The sequence below is a fragment of the Maylandia zebra genome, linkage group LG23 (assembly GCF_041146795.1).
Source record: "Maylandia zebra isolate NMK-2024a linkage group LG23, Mzebra_GT3a, whole genome shotgun sequence".
In the NCBI taxonomy this organism is placed as follows: domain Eukaryota; kingdom Metazoa; phylum Chordata; class Actinopteri; order Cichliformes; family Cichlidae; genus Maylandia; species Maylandia zebra.
Window position 1 is genome coordinate 678,483 of NC_135188.1, and position 27,658 is coordinate 706,140.

The 27,658-nt window shown below is 42.4% G+C and overlaps 1 protein-coding gene across 5 annotated transcripts in view; it reads right to left on the minus strand.

The window, feature by feature from the left end:
• Nucleotides 1-3: 3 nt before the first annotated feature.
• Nucleotides 4-27,658, minus strand: part of pex5la (peroxisomal biogenesis factor 5-like a) — a 120,230-nt gene continuing 92,575 nt past the window's right edge. For all 5 annotated transcript variants that reach the window (XM_004570229.4, XM_004570227.4, XM_076880674.1 and 2 more), the window contains 7 exons: nucleotides 19,323-19,439; nucleotides 17,393-17,536; nucleotides 15,608-15,678; nucleotides 12,859-13,077; nucleotides 10,784-10,949; nucleotides 7,681-7,838; nucleotides 4-5,575 (listed from right to left, as the gene is read on the minus strand). In XM_004570229.4, coding sequence (XP_004570286.1) covers nucleotides 5,374-5,575; nucleotides 7,681-7,838; nucleotides 10,784-10,949; nucleotides 12,859-13,077; nucleotides 15,608-15,678; nucleotides 17,393-17,536; nucleotides 19,323-19,439 — 1,077 coding nt within the window. In that variant the 3' untranslated portion in view covers nucleotides 4-5,373. The remainder of the gene's footprint in view (nucleotides 5,576-7,680; nucleotides 7,839-10,783; nucleotides 10,950-12,858; nucleotides 13,078-15,607; nucleotides 15,679-17,392; nucleotides 17,537-19,322; nucleotides 19,440-27,658) is intronic.

The window sequence follows — 27,658 nt, forward strand, 5'->3', positions numbered from 1 at the left end:
GTGTCGAATATATAACAACACTTTATTTTAAAAGATTACTTTCATGTTGTACGTTCCAAAGGTGCTAATGCTGACCTCGTGATTATACAGGGAGAGTAATATGCATTATAGTAGGTGTTTCAATAAACGAGTGGCTGTATACAAATTACATTATTTCTAATTTCATCCCTCAAAATATATTATTCATATACGTGTGACGCAAATAAATGATAACAAGGTGCACGTTCTGAACCGGAGCAGTGGAGGAAGTACATATGCAACAGCAACCTCAATGAGCCCAACCAGTGAAGCCATCACGAATGCTTTATGGATTTTCTGTACCCTAAGCACCAATTCCCACATTTTAAAAGCACAAATCTTTTAGAGATAATAAAAGTGGACAAAGCCAAATAAAAAGTGTCTTATTGATACACAAAAACAAAGTTATTCCAGTGAAATGAAGAATAATGCCCCTCCTTTGGAGTCTTTTTATTCTGTTTTGACCTTTTTTTTTTTTCAGTATCATTGTTTCATTAGAACGAAGAATTATTTGTGTGTCTGGGTATTTATTCGTTTTTTCAGTTAATAGAAACATGCCGGAGCCAAAGATGTGATTGCCTCATTAGGATCGTTAACTGGACAGTTCATTAGGTACACCTTGCTAGTACCCCTGCACACATTTTTAATAAATTCAATATGTAATTAAATCTTATTTTATCCAAGAAGCTGAATGGAAACATTTATCAGCGTGGTCATTATCAGGTAGGCTGCTGTGTTTAAATGATGCTCATTTTCATACCAAGGGGACCAAAATGACCCACTGACACAGGCAGCCATGTTTTCATGCTTATGCCAAATTCTGACCGAGCCATCCGAATGTCAGGAGAAGCCAAGGAGCATCAGACCAGACGTGTTTCGAATCTTCAGTTTTGATGGTCCGTTTCCTGTTCTTAGCTGACAGCAGTGGTTACATGTTCACAGATGCTCTTCTACATCTGCTGCTCCTGGTTTCAGACTACTCTGTGTAAACTATAGAGATCCAGAAGTCAACAGTCTCTGAAGTAGTCACGCTAGTCCTTCTGGTACCAACAACCACATTCAGAATCACATCTGCACTGTGTGACTGCCACACGATCTGCATCTATGCAGCTGAACAGGTGTACCTAACACAGCAGTCAGTGAGCGATTGTATTTGGTCTGTTTTCACTCCATAAAACTGCGTAACTCTCACCTTTGAACACTTTAGGTCTCCACAATAGAAGACACGGTGAGCAAGTCTGTGTAAAAGCTGTGAATTTGAACTGTTGTATGACTGTCCACTTTTACTCTCCCTCTTTCTTAAGTGTAAACAGAACTAATGAAGTGATTCTTGCAAACATTAAAACCTTATAAAAACAGCTGTTAAAGGGTCACAGCAGGTTGTGAAAGTCTACATAAAAGCTTTTCAGCACTAAAGAGTTGTGCAATAACAGCTAGACAGCTTTATAGGTTGGGGTCATTGCAGTGGTTACAAACATGTTTGTAATTTGTAGAAGTAATAAATATAACATTTGTGCATAACTATGATTATCCAGTTCATTAGCCAGTATTCAAGCTGAAGTGTGTTTGCAGTGTGCTGTGCCTTAGACTCGTTATTTTGAGCCTCTCACACTTCCATGCAAGAAAAAGCATCTTGTGTAGAATACATACTGTTTATATACATCATGTTTTGTCAAAGTTTGCGAACTTAAAAGTGCATTATAGCGATATTGCAAGGAAACCTCATGATATATTTACTTTTCTTGGGGTCGGAAGAGAAAGCACTTCCATGTATGTCATGCATACGAATGAAAACGTCATTAAAAAAGTAGAAATGTAAAGGATCTAACATGCAAACAGCCTCAGTTTGTTGCACAGGTGCATGCATTAGGCTAGGTCAGTTCACCTGAGAAGGTACAGTAGTAGGTTCAGCAAAATAAAGAAAACTGCATCCTATCTCAATGCACTATGGAATGATGTGGACGGCAGAAGAAGGTTGTGGCCCAGCAATGTAAGATTTCTTTAAAAAACATGAACCTGTGGTAACCTGTAACGAAATGGAAAAGAGCGAGGGCCTGCGACCTCATAAGACAACTAGAGTTGATTTTGTAAAACACCTGGGAGCACCTGGGAGGACAGGCATGCCAGGTAAAAATGTGGAACAGCTCCTGGCCTGCAGAACCTCTCGCTGATAGGGACCTCCTACAGGGTTGAGTTAACGCTTTAGCAAAGAAAACTGGAGGGGGATCGTCGTGCACTGGACTACCACGCTAGCTGCTCTGTGAGCCTAAAAGTGGAGCTTTGAGCGAAATGCAGCACTCACTCTGACAATGCTAACATACTGATAACATACTGGCAGGGATAGCTCAGTAGGTAAAGTGGTCGCCCCATGATCGGAAGGTCGGCGGTTCGAATCCACTTAACGGCTACCCTGAGGTACCCCTGAGCAAGGTACCGTCCCTACACACTGCTCCCCGGGCGCCTGCTTAGTGGGCTGCCCACTGCTTCACTGAGTGAATGGGTCAAATGCAGAGAAAAACAAGTAATTTCCCCATGGGGATCAATAAAGTATCCATTATCATTATTATTATTATTATATCTCCTGTGTTCAATAAGGAGAGATCAAGAACTGAACATGATTTGTTGAGACAAAGAAATGAATGTATTTGGCGATCAGACTCTGGTGACCCATCTTACCTGTCCCAGCAGGAATAGGATTTAGGACAGGACCCCCTGGAGTCTAGACGCTGGTGGTGGTGAACATGAAAATAGAGATGGGGACGAGGTGGGTTGTGCAAATGACAGTCTGAAAGGGAGAGCAATGAAGAGCACAGATTTAAACCAGAGTGGAAGCTAATTGGCTCAAAGAAGGCAGGCAAGAAGGTGATTGAACGAGAGTATTATGACTGGGTGTGAAAGTGTGGCAATGATCTAAAGAACAGAACAGCGGCTGAACAAGAAAGCAGGCAGGTGAGGGATTGCAGAGCTTCCATATCGAATTTAACCACAAGCTTTATTATATTAAAACGCTGACAGCCAAATGGCTCTAAAGGTAGCTCGATGCAGGTTCATGGCGCCGTCGCAAACTTTGCAGTTATTTGGGCTAAACCCATTCTGCCAGCCGAGTGACACTTTTGTTTTTGGGAGACGTGCTGGAAGCAAATTTCACGCCACCCCTTTCAGTCTGGGCCAAACTGGCAGACAGACCCTCGCTGGCATGTATGGAGCTACAAGCATGCTTAAATTTGACTTCCACAGTAATTTAATGCTAATCAAACAGAAATCAAACATGAACTCCTGGATGTAAACCTGATTTGTTCCAGCGAAGGATACCTTTTATCATCGTCCAGTCTCCCACCGTGAAAACATTTGTGCATGCACCCCTGCTTTGGCCTCGTTGCCAAAGTCGCTGTTAGCTCCCCTCTGAGGCCGACTGTTAGAGGCATGCACATATGTGCTGTGTATCTCTGACTTCTCGTCTAGTGTTTGATCTATTTATTTATGTCCGTGCAACCTGGTTCTAAAAGCAGAAGGCTGCACTCTTTGTGTCGATCAGTCTTTCTTTTAGTCAGAGCTTCTGACCACTTTCTCCCTGGGAGAACACTTGTTTTCATTCTGGCAACTTCCTGATGAAACACTTCTTCTTGTACAGACCGTGACACCCCGGCTGTACAGTTTGGAAGATGAATGGCTCTCACACTGGTCTCTGGTTCTGCCTGATAGTCTTCTTTCCAAACACCGAAATGACGCTTCCTTTCAGTCTGCCGAGGCAGACGGGGACCCGCAACAATTCAGAATGGCAACATAAAACATGACCTTTTGCATAGGAGCTACAATAAAAACCCTCAGACCGTGGACACGCCTGATAAACACCCGAATGTGCTGAGCTATGCAGTACAGAAGATTATCTATCATTTACTCTGTTGCACAGCGAGGTACAGGGTATTCACTTCAGAGAGTGACTTTCAAACTAGCAGCAGTGATGCAAGTGAAGCTGTCAGCTAAAAAGTATGTCTAAGGAAAAGCTTTCGTCCTGCAGCAGGAGAGTCACTGTATTTACACAATCATGTTTTCTGCAGATGCATAACCATCTCGAGTTTGAACATCAACCTGATGTGATTTGAAGTGTGTGGTGAAACGAACAGCGTTCATCATACATGTGCAGCATTCTGCCCAAGCTTACGTAAATATTCAAATCATGCATTATGACTATTAAATGCATGAGCCTTGCTGTCTTTGGAGGAGCAGCAAAGACACCAGTGACGGCGTCAGCAGATACTGACAACAGAAAACAAACTGAGTCAGGTCAGCAAAAATAAAAAAGGACTGAATAATGTGTACAGTAGTCATTAGTAACTCTGAAGCCATCCCAGAACTAGCAGAAGAAGATAAAAAGAGATATTTTTAGACTTGTTAAGAATAACGTTTTCATATGCTAAAGTTTGAAAAGACTAATGAAGGTTTTATAGCTTTTCTGTGTTTCTGCAGTCAGCTTAAAGGGAACAAAGAGGAGCTAGGAGCCAAAAGAAAGGAGAGAAAAACCGAGCGAAACAAAAATTAGTGGTTCAGAAAGCTTTCAAGTTCAAAAGACAGCAGTTATTTAAGAAAATGAAACTAGTCTGAAAATGGCTTAGTGTGGGTTTTTTCTGTTTTCATAAAAATAGTATAAATAAATATTGTTGGTCGCATGCTTTTGAGTAAGGCTTGCACATTCCACTCGGACTGAGGAAGTTATATCTGTTTATCTGATGTGCAAAGGGAAAACCTCTAAAAGTATGTTAATTTGAAACAAGAATCCAGTTATGAAAATGCTTATTCATGCAGTATCATTATTTTCCCATTGAAAGGATGAAAATAAGCCAGGAACAGAGCTTGGAGTTCCAGGTTATACGCTGCAGTCTTTGTCATTTGCTCACTAAATCCATCCTTCAGGAGTCAAATGTTTTTTCCTCTCTTTTCTTTGAAAATGGCCTGTGAGGTCTGCTCTATCAGGCTCGTACAACCGTCCGTCTCTGCCGGCTCTGTTCCGCTGGATGAGTCAGTTTTTAATTGATGTGTCCTCTAAGGCATTGCTCGTACAATCTTTGCCCGTCCTTGTGCTCTTCAGGGAAATCACAAATTACAGTGCAAATCCAACACAGAGCAGTCCCTTCAAACCCTTGGAAGAACCTGTCCCCAGAACTGCTCCGAGGTACTTGGGTGAAAAATATAATAGCTTTGACGACTGTAGTTAATTTGGACGTGCATAAAAATACACTGTTGTCTCTGACGTCCATCAGTCCATTCTGACTGTGCACTTTGGACTTTTGGCTGTTGGGTAGAAATCAGATAGTAAGTGAAGAGGGGGCAGATGTTAGCATTACTGCCTCCTGGTCGTCAAATGTCTAAGTTGAAGGCCCGCATGAGATGATCCAAGTCGCCGATATTTGCAGCCTGGAAGAGTTCAGGCTGGTCCATCATGGATAAAGCTATCCTCAAAGCCGCCCAGATGTTTCCAGACATCACCTGGTGGGACTGCTGGCGACTCCGGCTTTTCCTCTGAAGGCTTAAGGCAGTCAGGAAGTTGCTGGCCGCCTCTCTGGGGAAGAAGGAATAAAAGCAAGTCATTGCATCACAAAATTCCATCAGCTGGTCTCCTCAGTTCTGAGACACGTACAGACTGTTGTTAAAAGAAGAGGCGATACTACACAGTGGTAAAGATGACCCTGAGAAATGTTGCTGCCATCAAACAGGAAGAAACCTTGGACAAATCCAGGCTCAGGGAGAGGCCCGCCCAGTCGGTTGGGGTGAGGGGAGGAAGACGAGACCAACTTATTTTGCACAACAAGAATATAAACAAAAAGGCCAAAACATAACAAACCTTACTGCACTTGATCACTCTGCGAGACGTCTCAAGCAGATGTCTCACCTGCCAAACTAACAGGACCTGTGTGGTTGCATTAAGGCAACTGTGCAGACATTTAAAGCTACCTCAACGTCAAGGCATTTCTTGCGTTTTAGTGGTAAGGTTTAGAAAACTTACTCATTTGAACTAGAGTAAATTTACATGAAGTCCTGTTGTTTCTATGACTATTTCTATGCTTTTATTTTGTTAGTGTCTATGCTATTTATTTACTTCGGCCACTGACAGCTGTCTAGTGTTGGTCAAGTTACTTGAAAAAAGTAATCAGTAACTAATTACTGATTACTTTCCCCCAAAAGTAATCACATTACTTTACTGATTACTTATTTTCAAAAGTAACTAATTACTCAGTTACTTAGTTACGTTTTAAAAACACGATTTACAACCTGAAGAGGTGATAAAGCGATAGATCTTTCAGCCCAATTCTACTTTTTCTGCATAATCCATCATACAAAATGTAATCAAATGGAAAAGTCTCTTTTTAAAACTTGTTTTATTAGTTTTAATCTTTTAACTTTATGCATCAAGCAAAAATTTAATTATCTGCAACATTCTCTGACTGGAAGAAATGAGTTTAACATTTAAACCTATTTTCTGCACATTCCACACAAAATAAAGTATTTTGTGTGTTTACACTCAGTCTTTCAAATAGATGCAAGTAAAACACAGCAGAAAATAAATAAAATCAAAGACTCAGCGGTCCTGTTGCTCTATTTTCACCTGTAAAGCAGGAGTGGGGTAGGCGGAGGTTTACCCTGGTGCAGGTGTGCCGCGGTCAGTGGAAGAATCCGCGAGTTTCTCTGTGAGTTTCCCATCACGTTGTAGCTACTCGGTGCTTGTTTGGAAGTTTAGGGGTTTTTTTCGCTGTAAAAAGAAGTTTTCTTCCCACGCACAGCGGACACTAATGTTTTTGTCACTTTTTATGGAATCAAACTCAAAGTAAGGTCAGTACTTCCACGCTTTAAACGCTGCACGCTCATACTCTCTCTGCACTCGAGATATGATCCACTGTTGATCTGCACACAGCTGTTGTCACGAACGTCGCTGTCATGAGACATTCTCGCAAAAAAATCAGGGTTTCAGTAACGCAGTAACGCAGCGTTTCATACGGGAAAGTAACTGTAATCTAATTACCGTTTTTGCAATAGTAATAGTAATAGTAATTTGCAATAGTAATCCCTTACTTACTCATCATGTAACGCGTTACTGCCCATCTCTGAGTGTAACTGGCTGAGTTTGGATATGTCTTGATGTCTGCTCATGTCAGATTTCTGGTTGTGTGCTGCTGCTTGTATTTCTACGCTGATAGTAGCTTCAATCTGAATATTTTCTGTTTGTGGATAAGCATTTGCCTTTTGGGTGTTGTCTGGCAGGTACATATTAAAACTCATATGAATGCATATGATTGGTATCATGAGCAGAATTGATATGTGCAGACAGTATTCCACTCACCACACGAGATAAATGATTCATAAGAAGAGATCTTGTGCACCAAGTCACACATTTTGCAATTTAGATTCGAGCTGCAATAATAAATCTATCAACAGGAAATTAATCAGCCACATTTTGATTTTTGAGCCAATATCGTCTGCAGCCTTCTCAGTGTGAAGATGTCATGCTTTTATTTGGCATTTATGAAAACTCACATATTAACTCTGTGCATTGTCTTACTTCAACTGCTGCCCTTTCTGACCTACACTTTGGCTGTTATGCTTATTAATTCTACTCCACTGCATTACGCAAAAAGAATAGAAATGCTATCCCACTCACAGATCACTCACCTGTGTGCCCCCAGGTTAATACAGCTGATGCCCAGGTTGTAGCGGGACCGGATAAACCCCGGCTGCAGCTCCAGGGCTCTTGTGTAAGCCTCCACCGCCTCCTCGCTTCGATCTCCATTCGCCAGCGTGGCCCCGAGGCGGTTCCACAACAAGTAGTCCTGCACAAGAGTGCGAGTCATCGGTTGATTGAGGAATAGGAAATGTCAGGTAGTGAAGGTTTGGTACAGCTCAGTGTGGTGTCAGATGCTGCCAGCCTAAATAACCAACATACTCAAGACTTGCATTCAGTCATTTAGTGCAATTTAAAACTCATCAGCGACATCGCTTCAATTATTATTTAATTATTCAAGGCTTAAACGCTGTCCACCTTTGAAGGACCTAAAAATCAGCTTGCAGTGTCTTTAATACAATAGATGGACTAATTAGGACTTGGATAATCTGGGCTGCTGCGCATCACATGGCCTTCCATCTGCAGTGACAGCGTGACAAAGCAGTCTTTCTTTAGAGACCTAAATAACAAGGGGCTGTTTTGGAGCATTGTAACATCTCCCCTGGTTAAAAGTAACTCAAGAAGGGTAATTTAAGGATAGCTGAGTTATATCACAAAGGATGTCCTTGCTGTTGTTTCCCACCTGCAGGTAGACAGGCACATACAGAGGTCATGGTCTGTTACAGGGATCCTTCATCTCTGGCTAAGCCCAGCACTGGGGTATAATTATCTCCCTTTGTGTTCAGAGCTATTTTTCCAGCAGGGGACCTGATATTACCAAGTCAAATGCGGGAGGCTGGATTTAACAGTGAGTAATATTCATGCCGGCCTGGGACAGTGCTGGGAGGATGGAGCTCATTTGCATACAGAGAAATGGTAGAAAAGTTCTTGGTTGTATTTGCGTGCGTGTCCATTTTATCTGTCGCATGCCTGTGTGTTCTAGTGGAGTGAATATGCATGCATCTGAGATTATTTTTAGCTCTCTGCGTAATTATGTGTGTTTTTGTGTATGTGTGTGCGGATTGCGTCTTGCTCAACCGTTGTGCTGGATCACAAGCGAGAGCATATGTGTGCCAGTCAGGAGTTCACCAGGCCAGATTTGGCAGCGCGACAGTTCGCATATTGCTGTGACAGTTTGCTGTGCCTCACTGCATCTGTTTGCACAAGCTCTCCCTTGATATCGTGGCTCATCCTCGCTATGCTTTGGGGCTTCGTGTCTGCTGCGTGTGTTTGGAAGTCTGGCTCTTACAGTATGTACAGTATTAGAAAGCACAGCACACGCTCACAGGAAACATTCCTGAAGGGTTCACATCAGCACGATAATAACACACACACACAACCAACACACACAGCTGCTGCAGATTTATCTGCGTTCCACCACATCCCAGAGATGCTCTGCTGGACTGGGATCTGGTGACTGTGGTGGCCGTACAGAGACTTCAGTGTCATGTTCAAGAAACCAGTTTGATCTGATCCATGGGACGTAGTGTGCTATTCTGCTGTCAGCAGAGGGATGGACACATTCAGCAACAATACTCAGGTCGGCTGTGGTGTTTAAATACTGACCGGTCGGTACTAAGAGGCCCAAAGTGCGCTGGATCAGCGGTCCCCAACCCCCGGGCCACGGACCGCTCGTTTGATACCGGGCTGCGAGGCTTGAGGTTTCAGTTTTCAGTTCCCTGGGTCTTTCCCGTGTTGAAGTTGTGCGTCTTATTTTGAAAGAAACGTTTACGCGTTACCATAGTAACAGAGAGGGGGATGTTACTCTCGCTGTTGTTCAGGGGGACGCTGCTAATAAAGTTACACAATTACACAGTGAATTCGCTTTTATTATTATATTTACAAAGCGCCACAGTTTTTGTCTCGGTTGTATCATTTTATTTTGTTGTATTTATCCGCCACACCTTAAAGGCCGGCCCGTGAAAATATGGTCCGACATTAAACTGGTCCGTGGCGCACAAAAGGGGCCGCTTCTCCAGATACTGTACCCAGCACCACTCTAACACCAACAGCCTGAACTATTGATGCGAAGCCGGATGAAGCGATTGTTGCTGCAGAATATGAGACTCATTGAATCAAGCAACATTTTTCCAGTCTTGTATTATCCATGTAAACTGTAGCCTCAGTTTCCTGTTTTAAGCAGGCGGGGCAGACAGTGTGGTCTTCTGCTGCTGCACTGTGCACTCAGAGATGCTCTTTTTATACACTGCCTGTAATAACTGGTTATTTTTTTGGCATTTGCCTTTATTTGATTACAATAATGGAACTAGACAGGAAAGCAGAGAAAGACAGGGAAGACATACGATCGCCTGCTCACCCACTGTGGTAACTGGTGCCATATTTGAGTTACTGTTGGCTTCCTATCAGCTGGAAGCTATTTTTGACTGACCGCTGACACCAAGGAAGGATTTTCACCAAGTTTCTCTTTTTTTGAATCATTCTTTCTAAACCTGAGAGATGATGATTGTGTGTGAAAGCAGATCAGCAGTTTCTGAAACACTAAGACCACTAAGTCTAAAGTCTAAGTCTAAATTACATACCTTATCAATAAAGTAAAACGTAAGCCAAAAAGAAAGAGCAGCTCACTAGCTGCAAACACAACAAGCACTCAGCTCACAAGCTGTAACCACACTACTGGCACTCTGGCCCAGAGCTCACCTTTCCCTGGGCTTAAATCTCCTTGATTACTGACGCGAGTCAGCTGTGTAAAAGGGAAAGGTGGCACCTCAGGCAGAAGAGGTGGTGGGACACGCCCACACAGGCATCTTCAGGAGGAGGCCCTGCTAGGGCCGTAACACCACGACAACAGAAAACCCACTGTTGTGCTGTAACATGGATGTAATATGTGAGCAACCGATCCACTGTTGTATGAAAGCCGTTGACATTGGTGCATTAATGCAGTGCCAGCTGTTCATGTGTTATGAGCCGTGTTTGGATTATCACTTATTTCCCTTCTCTCTTTTAAAAACTATACTTGATAAGTAGAGCCTAACTAACAAAGCTGCTAAGTTGTTGACTGGTATATGGTAAAGTGTCAGCCTAAAGTCATCTTTTTGGAGAACCATGCATATTAAACCGTGCCCCTGTGTGTAGTGCGTAGGGCTGTGTGTCTACCTCGGGCCGCACTGACAAAGCCGTGTTGAAGGCCTCCACGGCTTTGTTAAACTCTCCGCTGAGGTTGTAAAGCACCCCGAGGCCCGTCTGCAAATCTGGGTCGATGCTGTCAGAGTTCTGCTGAACTGCTTCCAGGTAGAGCTCCTTGACCTCTGGTAGCAGGGAGCTGTGGACACACACACACACACACACACACACAAAATTGAGATAAGGATTAGTGTGACTTAAGGCTGCTGAGTAAGCACGCATAAGACTGCAGGGCCATGATGTGCACTGGACTTTTATTCACAGCGTAACATGATGAGAGGCAGCCGGGGGAATGATGGGGGCGGTACAGAGAGGAAAACTGGAAACCAGGCCGGTCGTATGGAAAGAATGAATTTCTGTTTGTAAACAGTTTGTAAACATGTTCACTGATGTTTGTAAACATGAGTGAAGCTGTGGTCTAATATTTAGCAGTGCATGTATCTGAAAACTGTGACGCGAGCCTTAGCAGAGCGATAAAAGGAAGGGATAGAAAATGAGGGATGAGGTGAGCAGCAAAAATTTAAAGGGATGTTATTCCGTGGACTAGAGGGGAGACCGCAGTAATTGGGCTGTAACTGTGTCTCTTCACACTGACTAGACGATTAATGATTTGATAAAGCGCTACTTTACCTCGGGAGTGGAATTAGGTCTTTCAGATCAGATATACCAAACAACCTCAATTATACGACTTAAAATATTGCAGACAGCACGCACTTAACAAAGTAATTTAACAAGGTCCACACATGTACTGTAACCCTCCGTCTACCATCTCACCAGTATTACTGCCACTACCAGTGTCACCAGTACTACATTTCACAAGTACATATACGAGAGTATTAACAAATCCTGGAATCGTAATTTTACCAGTTTTAACAACAGAAGTCAAATCCAATAAAACACATCTGAAACTTTCTGTTTCTGTCTATCCGAAGCCGCCAGGCTGCAACTCCAACTGTCCAGGAGCTCAGCGATAGTCTGGTCCAGATCTGGGAGGAGCTCCTCCAGGACGCCATCAGTTACCTCACCAGGAGCACGCCCCTTTGTTGTCAGCTACTCTTGGGGCCCACTCTGAGCACCATCTCAGCATCCTTTCATTACCCAGTCCATGTCAGTATAGATATCTAGCATGATTGTTTGTTTCCTATTGACAGTTTCAGTGTCTTCCTTTTATTTTTTTGGCTGTGCATATATTTTATATTAGAGACACGAACAATCCCAATAATAAAGATAAGCCAGCCAAATGAATGAAGCCGTCTGCTATAATGTTGCAACGGAGTGTAAGCACACGTCAAACTGCCCGTCTGCCACAGCATCGTCAGCTGTGGCAACAATTGCTATTAGGAAAGAAGGAACCAGGAATCTGTGGAAGAAGGATTTTGTCATTCATATTTGCTAGAATTAAAAATATTCCCAGCACGTGATATTTATTGTTGAATTAAAAAAACACACAAATTCAGTATGTTATAATGTTATAAATAGAAGGAAAAACTGATGTGTGGCTAATGTTAACTGCTAGTACCAACACCCTTCTTTCCTTGCAGGTTAACGTCCACATGCCTGTCCTGAAGGTATGTGTTGTGGTTAGCATTGCAGGTGTGAATGCTTGTCTGTCTCTCTCTGTTAGCCCTTTAAACACACACCAACCTGTCCGGGTTGTAGCTTATAATAGTTGAGATAACCCTTCTCCTTGTGACTCTGAATTAGAGAGGTGGAAGAAAACAGACAGATAGCAAAATAATAGCCAATTATTGTTAAATAATCAGTGTATTAGTGTACAAAACAAACACCCAGGACCAGATTTTAAAGTGAAATGTCTTAAACTTGGTTTAGTAATTGTTAACAGCTACAAGTTTAAGAAACCTGCACAGCTACATGTTGCTTTCCACTTCATCAACAACACCTTTGACTTGCTGCAGCCTCTGATATGTGTACAAAGCCAACATACGAGACATCCGTCCATCTTTAATAAAGTGGCAAACAAGAGACTGCAGGTTTTCTTATGCTGTAGTGATCCTTTTAATTAGGTCTAAAGAGTTTAAATACTCTACCTTTCATGTCTGCCCAGGTTGGGAGCATGAGACATCCTGCGCTGGGAGTTTGGAGATCCCGTTAGATGAGTCTTGCCTTTGACAAGATGCTTGTACTTGGGATTGTGTCTCAGCCAGCGGAGGAGGGCCTCACAGGCATCATGGCGCATACCAGTGTTGGTCAGGCTCACTGCCAGAGCCAAGAGGGCTATAAGGTTGTTTGGGTGGAGCTCCAAACACCTGGATGGAGACACGATTCGTTCACGGGAGAAGAGAAATCAAGTAAGGTGTTCACTTCAAAGAGAAATCTAGATTTGACAAGCATTAATTGGGACAGGCCAAAGCAGAGGAACATCAGGCCAAGGCTAATGATTTCTGGGCCAGAGCGAACGAGCAACACTTCTCCTGCTCCGTCTCTGCTGCAGAGAGTCGTGTTTGCATGCTACCCACAGCTGATGATTTGAATTAGCTTTGCACTTAGGCAAAACGGCATGGGTGGTTGTTCCAGAGACGGAAAGTATGTTTGTAGTAATTGCTGAAGTTATATCACCGGTTATATCACGTGGACGCTTGCCACTGTGCTGGCACTTCATAATTGAAAAGGGAAGAAGAACAGAACAGTGTTGGATGAACGACTTGGATTAGTTGAAAGACTAAAGGGGAGGCCAAAACGAGATTTAGCTTTCAACAAGATAATTTTTTAGCCAGATTTGCTACAGTTGATGTGCCAGCTTCCTTAAAACCATCCTAATCTCGCACAAACCAAATTATTTCAGTCCCACTGCAAATGACGTAAACCCTGGTTCAGGACACTGACGTTCACTGCATATAAAGTTAGGCCCATAAATACTCACACAGTGTTGCATTGTTTGCCTCCGTACATAGTGGATTTTAATCGAACAATTAAGGTGTGATCAAAGTGCAGACTTGACTTCAAGGCGTTTAACAAAAATACGAAACTGTTTAGGAATTATAGACATCTTTATACTTAGTCCCCCATTTTTATAGGCTTAAAAATAATTAGACCGTCAGACACAATTTGCAGATTTTGACGGCCTGTACCTCGACAACTGTTCATGGACATCACCAAATGCTGTGTTTCCGCCCTTGAGATGATCTGCCAGGCCTTCAGCCTCCTACTGTTGTTACTTTTTGGGATCTCTCTGTATCCAGTTTTCTCTTCAGTAACTAAAGAGCACGATCTGTTGGTTGAAAGCCGGTGACTGAGTCGGCCATGTTTGCCTTGCTATGTGCAGTATGCTTCTTATTATTGGTGTGCACTGTGAAATCCTTTCTGATCAGTTTAGCACCATTTAGCAGAGGGTATAGCCTTGTACACTTCACAGTGCATCCTGTTACCTCTATCAGCAGTCACACCATCAATAAACAGTTGTGACCCACACATGCCCGTGCCATAGCACAGCCTCCACTGTGTTTGACGGACGATGTGGTTTGCTTCATTTCTCTGGTTTGGCGTGCTTTTCTCTTTGCATCATTTGCATCAACAATTCTGCTCTACTTTGTGCTCTTCCAGGCCCTCTGTGATTTTCTTAGAGTAAGGCATGAACTGGCCTTTCTATGTTTATTTTGTTTTCCAGCCTAATGATGAACTTTACATATAACGTCTCATCTTTTTGGCAGTTTCCAGCAAACAGCTACTAAACAGAAGGTAAACAATTGGAATCAGATCTTTCATCTGCTTAATTTGTCATCGAATAACAAGGGAACGGGTCTCACCTCGTCAAAAACCCACCTTTCAGTCACCTGTCTGAAAATGGACTTTGCATAAAAAAACAGTTAATGTGATACGGTTTTCGAGTCATAGCTTAAAGTCTGCCCTTCGATCACATCTTAATTGCTTTATTTCAAATAGCAGTACTGTAGGTGTAGCCTTTGTATCAAAGAAGACATTTTCTGAATTAAAGCATAAACATGGCAAAACAAAGTTAAGCATATGACATTATTCCACAAACAGATAAAAAAGAGAATACAGCAGTGTTGTGAATCTGAAACGATGCCACTGTAACCACAAGCTAAAAACATTTAATCTCACTTCATACAAAAAGAGCCTTCGCAGATGGAGCCATTACATAACACAGACATTCAAACCACAGAAGGAGCGTGTAGGACTCTGCTGGACCGCAGGAATCTCAGGCCAACTAAGATATTCTGCATGACAGCGGACACCGTTTGTAATCCACGTCTAACAGCGATCACATTTTCCTAGTCTTGTTTCTTTCTTCTGAAAAATGGACCATATCTGAAGGAAGAACACTTTCTGCTGAATCTCTTGTGTTTTCTGTTGTCAGCACTCACATTCCCAGAAAGGTGTCATTTCCGGCTTCACCAGTTTGAATGAAAGTGGGCCACCTCCCATTGAGGCTTCTGCTCATAAACGTGCTCTGTGCTATCACCATCCATGTGGGGTGTCTCTGTTTTAAGAATAAAACTCCCAGAGCCTGCTCTTCCCATCTCCATCTAAGGATAACTGAACAAAACTGTGATGGTGTTCTTCTTATAATACTGTTTTAACATCGGCATATAGTTATGACTTGGTTTTGTTCTCGCTGAACCTACTGCTGTTAAACAGTTCAGTGAAACCTCGCAGGCAAATTTCACGTGCTGGGCTTCATCTTTTCACATGATATTTCCACAGTGTCCCACTTGTGCAAACATATGGTGTTCCCAAGCAGCAACAGCTGACTGACTCCAATGTCTGCGAGCGTTTTTTGATTTTAAATGGGAACTGAATGCAGTTGTTTGTCATTACCTCTGGAGGGAGACAATCGCTGCCTGCTCGTTCTCATTTTCAGCCTGGGTGGTCCCCAGGACTTGCCAGGCCTGCATCAAAACAATACAAACAGGTAAAGAACAAAGAGTAAAAAACACACGGTGGAAACAGTGTACAGCCTATGCTGCCACGGCTGTTGTCTGGCTCCAGCTAATTTTAAGGAAGTACAACTGGGGTATATGCAGTGATGATTAAGACTGACAGTGTTTTATTTGGACTATTGTCCTCAGACACCATCAGATATTATGTAGTAAAACTGAAAAAGAGCATACTTTAATAATAAATATAGTTTCTTTTGTGTGTAACCGCGATGGGACCTATCCAGGTATGCATTTACTGCATTGTTTGGCATCGTGTTTGGCATCGCTGTCATGCTGAAACATGAAGCCCCTGCCAATCAGATGCTTTATAGATGATATACAGTGGATCAAAATGTGAAGGTAACTGCATCCACGATTGTGCCTCCACCGTGTTTAAAAGTTGGCTGTAGACACTCAGGGCTGCTCCTCCATACATACTGTCAACACTTTGAACCAAATATTTCAAATTTGGATTCATCTCTTCCAGAAGTCCTCTTGCCCCTCATTTTCTGCCCATTTCCTGTGTAACTTGGCACACCCCAATCTCCCCCATTCTCTCGAGGCTGTGCTGGTAGACACAGATAACCTCCTTGCAATGGTACGTACTGATGAGCCTTCCTGGAGGAGTTACTACCAACCTCTGTAGGGTCCAGGTATTACCTCATGCTACCAGTAGTAACACTGACCCTAGCCAAATGCAAAACTAGTGAAAACAAGAAGGAAAAAAAGCATTCCTGTTTTGGGGGTTGTCTCATCGTTGCCCAAAGCAGCTGATTATCATCCCCTTCTGCTGCTCAGCTGAGCAGATCATTATCTCACAGCTTTAAATGACTTGCTGTCCTCTTTAATTGGAATATGTTTATGTGTTAGAGGGACGACACTGACTTGAATTAGGGCCTTCATCAACACAAGAGGCCAGACAATGATATAACGAACCTGAAATCCAATCCAGATTATGAGATTAGTCCCACTGTATGATGTGTGTGTAAGGGCACATTTAATAACCTGTTCTAATCTCTCTACATGCTTTTTTTGTTCAGCTCTTTGAAACCAGGCGCCAAATGATTTCTGAATGATTCAGAGGTCTTCGCAGTCGGCCAATAAGCCGCTACGTGCCCTACAAGGAAATTTGGAATCGTATTAGTTCCATATACCGTGGGATAATCCTCTCCTCGGAATAACTGGCACATTTCTGTATATTCCAGGGGATTCCGAAGTACTTTGAATGAAGGCTTTGCTCTTTCAGCTCGCAAAGAGGTCACTCCATTGAAATGGGAGGAATACAAAAAGGAGAATGAGCTATTGTTCATCTCACTGGGCAAATGGAAATTCTCATCAAGTGCAAGTTGAGTATTTTTTTGCTACAGTAAACAACTATTTTTAAAAGGGAAAAAATCCCCTGACCTCTACAGGCAATCAGCATTGAGCCTGTGGGTGCTGCCTACCAAATCAGCTGGTCAGTGAGGCATTCTTCCTCTGTAGCAGGGGAGGATTTAGCCATAGCTTTGCAATGAAAGCCTCAGTGATCCAGTCCAGTTAGCCGGCGTAAGGCTGCAGTTTTATCGGCCATTTGTACTCTAAAAGTATACAAATGTCTGTAAATATGAATAGCTCTGCTACTGACTTGACTGGGTAAACAGTGTGTGTTGACAGCTCTGTGCATGTGTATATTAGCAGAATTCACCTCTGAATCGTGAGGGTCCTGTAGGACAGCTGCTTCAAGCAAAAGCACAGCGTTTGGCAAATCGCCCTCTCGGGATTTCTTCAGTCCCTCTTCGAATGCATTAGGCAAGTCCTTATAAGGATTATCTGTGTGGAAGTAGTAACCCTATCAGCAAGAAGAAAAGATAAAAACAAGCACAGTGGCAACGTCAGTTTCACTCTTCTATTATTCCATTGCAAACCAAGTGTCCTGTGCAGTTGTATATTTAAGCAAAACTGCAGGAGCAGGAATTGATCTTTTCTCCTTCACATCAAACCTGGACTGAGCTCCCCAGGGTTTGTCTGCTCTCTTTAAATGTTAAACTTTGCATTTTCAAACTGTGATTACCCTGGTGTGTTGCGTGCTTTTGAGCACGATGACTTTGAAACAGATTTTTCCTTAAGAACGAGCGCTACGCTGGGATCAATACAGAAAGCCCACAAGTCTGATCTCACATGATTTCCTGGCATAAGAAGGTCAGCTGGTGGGTGATGCTCAGACATGTGCTCATGTCCTCTGAAACTCGGGAAAACGTCATTGTGATGCGGTAAACATGCAGGTCAGTGTGCAGGCGTTGTTACATTGCATCACAACACATTAACAAGTAGTGTTGATCAGTCTGGCGTGAACCAGAAAGATAAATACAACTAAATTATTACTTTTTTTTTTTGTATGTTTCTTCTTCAGAATGGCATATTTTTAGACTCTTAGACTTTAATTATCTGTGCTGCTTTCAATAAAATAAGCAGCTTTAGCTTTACTCGCTGTTTCACTCTTGGGTTTTCATATTGTCACTCTTCTCATACACAATAGGGAATCGGTCAAACAGACCTAGAGACCACCTCATCCCTTTGTGGCACAGCATTCACCCGGCAGCTGACTCTAGGTGAAAAAAAATCCATATTCCCCAACAACCTGGCTAATGAGTGTTGGCTATGTTGCTGGAAACTTCTATTTAAATTCTTTGGTCACTAGCAGGTTGCCACGGTCGCCTGGAGCTTACATGGAAGAAGCCACTTGTCTGCATAGACTCCCTAATTGGCCTCCTAGCTAGTGAAACTTGAAAGTTTGACAGGTTACACGTCACAGGTTCACAATCACTTAGCCAGTAGTTAGCCAGTGCTTGCAGACAATTAGGTATCTTCCACACAAACTGGAGGTGACCACTGTTATCAGCTAATGCTAAGCGACAGTATAGTAACTGGTAGTGATGGCATCACTGGCTGGTCTTTAAGAATCAGTTTCACAGCGACGGCAAGCGACCTCCAGTAACTACTGGCAACCACTAGAGGAATACTCATCTTTGCATGGATACTAGTGCTTACCAGGTATGTGTGACTGAGACCAAAGGCTTCACATTCAACACGGAGTCGTTTAACACTAGTTTACACGTCATTCCTCATTTTTAAAACCCATTCACATATATAAAAGTTCTGGATCCACAAAGCTCGGTGCATTACAGTAACCTTAAAGTCTCTGATAGTTGACCGTTAACCTCAGGGTGACAAGCCTCCATTAATCACGCCTGTTCCTAAAATCCCTCCGTTGCTCACTCATTCATCACTTTGAGACTTCAAGGCCACTTACTAATCATAAATCTTCCCTCATGCGCATTGTGAGAATATTAGCACAGGTTCATTTTATGGCTGCATAAATTCTGACAGTCACACATGGATAAATACAGAATTGGACACTAAATCAACGTGGAAGACAATAAATAGCTCAGATATTTTAAATGTTGATCTACAAAGGCTGATAAAACTATATTTGGTTTCAGGTTTTTATAGATGTCAGATGTAAACATACTGCACACTTTCACTCTAGGCGCACACGCAGTTCTGCATATTCCTGCATCACTGTCATCAGGACGAATCTGCGTGCGCGCTGAGAGTAACATTTTAATGATAGTGACCTTCTCGTACGGAGACACAGTGGAGGGAATCTGTGCCTGCTCGTTTTCCGTCAGCCAGTTTCGCCGAGCCAGCTCTTCCCACTCTGCCTGCATCTTATCCCAGAACTCGGTATCTGACTGCACACATCAGAGAGAGAGAGAGAGGACACAGTTCAAGAAAACAGGAAGGAAGGAGTGGAAGGTGACAGGGGGGAAATGAGTGAATAGTTAGCTCTTGCAATTTGCAATCACCCTACTGTTGGAAATGTCACGTCTGCCTATTTCCGTGCTGTAATGTACAGACCTCACACTCCTGATGACTCATCACATCTGCATGTCAAGGCAGAGTTTAGAGGAAAAATGCTTTATGCTGGAAATGCAGCTGCAGGAAATGGATGAAGACCCGACCAGAATGAAACACGCGGCTGGCACCTTCTTTCAACAGAATCGGTTAATTCTTCAAAACAGCAGCTAAACCTGAAGTACTGTTTCTGCCGTTCAATAATTTGCATATTTTAAGCTTGGTCTGTTCTTTCTAAGACGATCAGAAACACACAAAATGTTCACCTTTCCTTGACAGAGTTGGACTTAAGGAACTCTATCAGGATGATATTTGCACCCTTCAATCAGCAGACCGAAGGCTGTCAGTGTAATGTGGGAGTTTGCTTCCTGGAGCATTTTCTAACATTTCTTCTGACAGGAAATCAAAGCCTGTACTGGGAACCTTTTAAATACATGTTTGTTTGCCATCAATTAGTTTAATCAACCAGAGTTTGTGTTGTTTTGCAATAACCCTTGAATACGACAGCTTACTGTAATGTAATTAACGGCAAGACTACTAATGATAAGGAAACTGTTGAATTGTGTTTATTTATTATGGTAGCAGACCTATAAACACTTCAAAGAGGCTTTAAGAAAACCGATTGTAACACGTGTCACCTGGCAGTTTGTTGCTCTCTGCCAGGTGATTGGCTGAAGAGCTATGAAAAGGTAGTGGGTGTGTGGGGTGAGGTCAGCACTCTTCTGTGGAAAAAACAGAAGAGTGATTAATTCACTCGGGTGCGAGTGGGCATACTGTCGGTAAGAGACTTTTGCCATTTTGTTTGGATAATTTGTTATTGTAGGTGCCCGTTTTTAATGCGTGTCGCTGGACTTTTGTAGTGTGACCACGAGTTTTAATAGAAGAATTGATCAAGCCCTCGATCGACTGCGCGCAGGGAGACGGATCAATATTGTAGGTATATTGAGTGTGTGTTTTAGCTTTGACTTTGAATGGTTTCACAAAATTGATATTTTATTGGGTAATATTTTATTCCATAATGTTGTTTGTGTTGTTCAGCTGTGCTGTCTCTGCTGTCCTTTTTTGTTCGTTCTTTTGATTGATTTGGAATTTTGTTTTGGTTAGTTCGTCCAGCCGTGAAGGCGGGTATTGATTGTGAGTGAGTTGTGTAAGGGCGGACTAACCTCCTTCTTTGTTTTTTGTTTATTTGATTGTGCCACTTCCCTTTATATTCCAGATTACAGGTCATGCATAGCGCTGCTTCCCAGCTGTACTGAGACCCGAATTGTTTGCAGTGCGTGTCACAGGTAAATTGACTGCAGTGTCGCTAAACGGGGTGTAACAGTTTGCAGTGTTGTGTTGTTTCTCACACCATTTGTGTGGTAAGTCTCATGTGCAGCTGGGATATCAGCAGGATGTTGTAAGTCCTGTCTGGAAATAACTGGGAATTTGGGAATGTAAGTTTTGGATGCACAGTTGTGTGGTGTGCAGCCATACGGCTTACAAGTTCCTGTCCTATTTATGTACACAGTAAACATGATGGGGCAGTTTTTGGTGTGCGGTCCCATTTCTCTTCACGTACATGCCTGTCGCTACAGATTTACTTAATGACATGACTGCCTTTCATGCAAAACGCGAATACTCTGCATGGCCACTTTTTTCTTTCCAGCTGGTTTATTTCATGATTTGTGACCGCCTTCCTGTCAGAAGCAGAGCAAAGAACAGGAAGCCAAACAGAGCAGAGCAGCTTCCTCTGACTTATTCAGTCCTTTATAGTCATCATGACAACATGACAGCGTCGCACACAGTACATGCGTGTGTGAGACACTGTAGAAGCAAGCAGGGTCAGAGAGACCTGCTATAAGGACACATGTGTTTGTGTCAAAGGTCTCAGATCTCCACATGAAATGATCCTTTTGACTGACATCAAGGCCACGGTGTGGCCCCTCGTGGTGAAAGATGGCAGGTAATTGCAGACTGCTGACTTGCACACAAATTGCATCGAGGGGAGCCTTCGCTGTCGGCTCCATCAGGAAGCATGGCATCAGAGAGTCGGTGTTTGAAGCAGAAATTTGGAGGTCGAGTAGCTGTTTACATTTAGAAACGTGAGTTTGTGTCATAGCCCTGTGTCGCTGCACCACATTATTTTGTTTAGCATTTTTGTTTTTGCTGGTGTGTGTGGTGCAACAGAAGAGTATCATCTGGGCTGAAACCACCAAATCCCTACAACACCAAGTACCTTTTTTCTCTGGTCCCTCTTAAATACTGCAGTACACCCTCTATTAACCCTCTCAGGCTCAAATTAAACTTTTTGTTGCTAATGCACAACCAAGTCCTGCAGTGGTACTTCTGAGTACAGCAAACTCATAAAATATGTATGTGGGGTAATCAGGTTGTTAGTTTTTAACTGTTGCAAATCGGCGACGCCCGCCTCGAGAGGGTTAAACAGCTGAGCTAATAAATCTCTCTGTGTTAGGATGCCTGTGTTTTCTTCCGTCCTGGTCGTGATCTACTCTCGTCTGTCTGTCCGTCCGGCCGTGTTTATTTTGGATTCTCAGTTTTGGTACTTTTTGAGTTTAGCATTAAAGCTGTTTTGAAGTACGCTCTTGCCTCTGAGCGTCTGCACTTTGGGTCCTCCTTACCACCACTCCTGCCTGCACACAGCCCTGACTTGACAGTCTGGGCCCAAATCTGAACTCCACATGTAAATAATAAGGTGTTTCTCATCTCTCCTTCACACATTGTACTCTAAGTTTAAGCAAGCATTTATGCAATAAATCGAACTGATATACAAAGTGTGACCAGCGTGATCCAGTGTGAGAACTGCGAGTATCATAGCAGGAAGTCCTTAAAATGTCTTGCTGAAAGTAACCAGCACACGTTAGTCTTGCATTCACATCGGCTGAGTCTGACTGGCTTAATGATTGGCTGTTATTACAGGCTTGTATTATTCATCTTGGTGTCAGGATGTTTCCTGTGTTACAGAACATAACGGAGAAAAGATGCCCAGCAGCTCGCTTGTTTACACCACTATCAGTGCTATCTGCAGTTACAAAGTGTGTAAAAATACACTGCTGAAGGTTAACAATGACTCCGACCCTCTTCCTTAATACTAATAATAAAATGCTAAAATACAGTTTTTACCCCTAAAATCAGTATAAGATTAAGAAACTACCATTTACTTAAAATAAATTAAAAATCCACAATATTGCGCTCATATGATCCATACTTCCAGTTGTTAGTCCCGAATCCTGATTCCCTGCACAGCATCATTTCCTCCTGGCTTCCGGCAGTGTTCATCTTCATGTTCTTATAATAGATTTTTATGGCAGGCTGCAGTCATTGTGGTAATTTAAATACTACGGCTTTAATGTTTTTTCATTATTTTTATCGCAGGGCCTGCATTGGCCCTGTTACCTACCCATCATCTCAATGTTTCCAAGTCGTAGACGGTAAACTGCTTGCGGTACCGCTCAGTAAATTGCTCGGAGAATTAAAATCGAGTAAATACACATGCATGTTGTGAAATGACAAGAAATTCATATTTCTTCATAATGCTGTGACGGATGTTTTCAACGCTGGCATTGGCAGTTTAATTATGAGGAACAAGGCAAAGACACAGCAAGGTAATTATATCCTGCGTACGACTGGAGTGAGGCCACGGCTGCGACTCTAATTTCAGCAGCTCTGATGAAGTGTTACGTGAAAGAGACAGAGAGCTTCCCACAACCAAACATGTCGCCGCTGCTTGTAAATGAGGTGGGGTTTCATTAGTTACTTCATGAATACATTATTAACAACAGCAATAATCATAGCAGCCTCTACAGAGCTTGCACATCGCTGTTTGTGTCGCCTACTTATGGAAAAACTATACTTATGTTTTGCCTTTAGAGTCCAATTAATGCGTGCTACTCAAACGGGCTGAGGTGATGAATGCAGTGAAAATAAATGGACACGGCTGAGAAGGTAATTTGTAATGAAAATTCTCGATAAGTCAGCTAAAAAACGAAAGGTGCAATATATTTATCTTAGGCCTGATAGGAAAAACAGAGCCATAATTATTTATAATAAATGATTATGAAATGCCCTTTTGCATAGAGCATTATCGTTACTGTAAACACAGGTGGACTTATAGACTTAATATAAAGGTAGAGATGCACACTCACGGGAGTTGTGTGTGTAAACCAGCATAGTTAGCATTCAAACAGCAACATGAAACTTTGTCTTATGGATGAGTTCAGATCTCGCTCATGTCTGCATTTATACAAACGACTTTATCACCAGGTGCAGAGGGAATGGAGACCCACAGGCTTTAAAGCTTTTGGCAACCATCAGACCAACCTTCATCACACTAAAGTGAATATTTCCTGCTTTTCGCTAACTGAAAAAATGCTAATAATCCATAAATGAATGTTATTTTGTTTTGTTCCTTGTGATGTTGAAATTTGCGATGATAACTGGCCTAACAGGATGTCAGTTTGAACTGTTACCTTGAAACACAGTCTTTGGAAGAAAACAAGTACTTGAACAGGGTTACTTATCCACTTTGCCCAGGCGGCCTGCATCACAAAAAGTCTCATTATTTACCAGTGACACAGCAGCAGACTCCAGAAAAAAGGACTCTTCTCATCTCCGGAGCAGGACTGGCCTGGCCTTTTAATGTTAATGAGCCACCCACTTCTGTGCTGCGTAGGCCAAGTCCTTGGTCAGCGAGACAAAAATAGGAAGCTAGAGTCCCGATAATGTCACTCAGAGACGAGTAAAATGCACTGCTGTGGACAAAGTGCTACCAGTGCATTTCGGCAGACCTTCTGCATGGATGTCTTTGATAACAGCACATAGATCTACTTCAGTGAGGGCTTTTTCATGTAAAGGTTTGTGGCTGATTGCAAACAAACTGAAATGAAAGATCCTTACTCTAGGTTGAGCCGGAGTAGCAACAAAGTTTGCTTCTTTTATTATAGTAGTGAAGATGTGACCTTCAGGACCTACTTCCTTATTGTATTCTTCCTCACTGTAGTAGACACTGCAGTATATTATTTGATAGCTGCTGACGAAATACGCAGCTGCAATGTTTTATGGTAGTTTTATTTTAATAGTGACAGAGAGAATAACAATCTAAAATGTAGAAAAAATGCATTAGATAAAAGTTATAAATGGATTTGAATGTCACTGAGTGAAATAAGCACTTGATCCCATTGAATCCAGCTGGAATTCTGGCTGCCAGTGATACCAGGCCTGTGAGCCCATGTTTCATGCAGATTACAGGTAATCAACTTGATCTGAAGTCATTATGCATGTACAGCACACAAGGCTGGAGTGGGCTACAAGACCATCGGGAGACGTAACAACTGTTGGTGGGATCATCTAGAAATGGAAGCAATAAAAAAACAGTCGCCTTCGTTCTGGAGCTCCACACAAGGATGATGATGAGGAAGGTGGAGGATCAGCCCAAAACTACACAAGTTTGAAGATAACTGGGACCACAGCCACCACTTGGTAACACATTATTGTCACGGTTCTGGGTCTTTTGTTTTCAGTGTTTTGAGTTTTCTCATGGTTTTTGTCATTTTGTATGATGTTAGTCTACTTTGTTATTCTACGGTTGACTCTGTAGTGCCTCGGTTGCTTATTCTGTTTAGCTTTTGGTTATTGTGTCCTTGCCAACTGTGTTTATTTAATTGTGTGAGTTCTTGTTTCTCTCATTGTGTTTCGCTTCATTATGTTCATGTTTCCCCAACCCATCACATCTGCACCGTCGCTCCCTCGTGTTCCCTCGCTCCCTCTGTGCTCGCCATCAAGAGCTCGCCCCCTTGATCGGGGATCAAATACATATTTCATTAAAGTACATAGAAAGTTTAATTAACAGCCAAATGAAGCTTTTTGTGGGATCAAAGTAGATAAAGGGACAGCATCTTACATACTGCACTATAGCTTATAGTTTATTTAATGGATTTTCTTTATTTTTCACTTATGTTTCCATGTTAGGCTACAAATACTTTTTTCTGCTTTCAATTTTAAAAAATAGCTGTTGAGAGCATGTCTAATGTGGCGATATAGCCCTGAATGTGTACAAATACTGGCCTACATATAGGAAGCCTACAAATAAACAGGGCCATGCTAATGTTTTTTACACATGACAAGTCTGCATGTAAACACAGAACCTGGGCTCCTGAAAACCTTCACACTGGAAGGAACTTTCACCAGCTCATTTTTCAGTGACCCAAAGTGTTGTTTCAAAGCACAAAGGCTCACTTTTTGCACTCCACATTTTGAAAGTTTCCATTCATGCTGCATTCACCACTCATCAAATATATAAATATCATTTTTCTTCAATGCAGGTACATTTATACTTTTTTAGGAGATGCTTTGTGCGTCTTCATTCTCACGCTGAAAATTTTACAGCTCCAACATTTGCAATTTTGTGGACTGCTGGAGGGCACAGAGATGGAGATTGTTGAGAGTAGTGGAGGCATTACTCATTTACTTTCCCCATCCTAATTTTCCCCAGGAGGACTGTGGATTAAAACTGCTGACCTTTTGATCGCAGGGCTGCATCTCTAACTTGTCGGCAACTACATTGCCGCAACAAAGGCAACTTAAACCAAGACTGCCTCAGACTAATATTCTGTCAGATAAAATTGAAGCCGCTGCGTTTTAATCAAACGGGAGGGTGCGCAGTCACCTTCGTCTCATTTTTATCACCACTGTGGGACCTTTTCCTATGCCCCTCAGCCAAAACGCTGTTTCCCAAAGTCACAATTTAGCCTGCAGCAATTTCAGGGCTTCTCTGTTTAATGAAAGCATTACATTGTCATCAGCTCAAAGTAATTTACGGCGTCCTCGTGTGACATGCACTGTGCATACTTTAAATATATCTCCCCTGTATAGTTAGTAGTCTTGGACCGCTGCCACTTTATCCTCCCTTTTCCACAGATTTTATGTGCAAAGGCACTAAAGGCATAAGCTTACAGGTTCCCATAAGTGCCAGCTTCGTAAAATGAATCTTATTTAGACGGCTAATTCCACGAATCCTCCCCGGGTCCTAATTTTCTTACATTTGGCTGCTTCGTCTAATTGAATGAATTGGAAGAAAGACGCTGTGCTGATTTAATGTTCTGTCTGTGCTGTCTCTACCGCCGTGTCTTTGTAAGTATGAAAGAGCATGCATATGCACAGCTGCTTAAATTGAAATTATGCAATTAAGGTCTTTGGCATTGGCAAGCGAAGCCAAAATGGCTGACGGCTCGCATCAAATGAAGGCCAGCACTCAGGCTTCTCGATCAAGGCTGTGAGATACTGTTACGAATCGATACGCCGTTCTCAGAAGGAGAATCTCTAAATCTCATCATTTATCTGCCACCGGACGACCAGAACCTGTACAGGTGTTTGGGTGGATGCAGCTTTTCGCTAATATGAAATGTTACGTCATCGTCAAATTTGGGATGGGATCCCCCGAACGGGCGGCTCTACTCCCTTACTGCTGCTGCTCCTCTCACTTCTGTTATTTATTGATCATTGCACGTAGCTCGGTGTGCAGCAGTCTATTGTAACCTTCAGCAGTGCAGGGCTTACTCCCATTTTCAGACGTCTGCTGAGCGGTAAAATGACTTTATTACAGAAACACAACCTTCGTGGTTATGTCTGTTATCCTATGTCCAGTTTAGAAAGTCAGTGTTTTTGGTTTATTTGTACCTAGTGACTATGCTGTAACGTTTCAAAAATAAACCTGTTTGAAAAGTGAAAGAACAAACATTTACAGGGAAATCTTTGTTGTTGTTCGTGTAATCGTTGGGTCAAATAGTAACTTGGTGGGCAAAGAATTTGAAAAGTGACAACAGTACTTTAGGAACAAAACAGAAGCGAGTAAGCAGTGTTTCATGTTTCACGGTGACCCCGACAGGACAAGAAAATTAGTCTCTTCTTAGCTGATTTGAAAAATACAACCTCAGAACTGGAAGTATACGGCTGTGCTTTACACGCTGCTTCTTTCACTTTTGTTAAATAAATAACGACATAGTTTAATGTGTCGTGTTTTATTTAAAAAATGCATAAATTCTTTTTTCACTCGACTGTG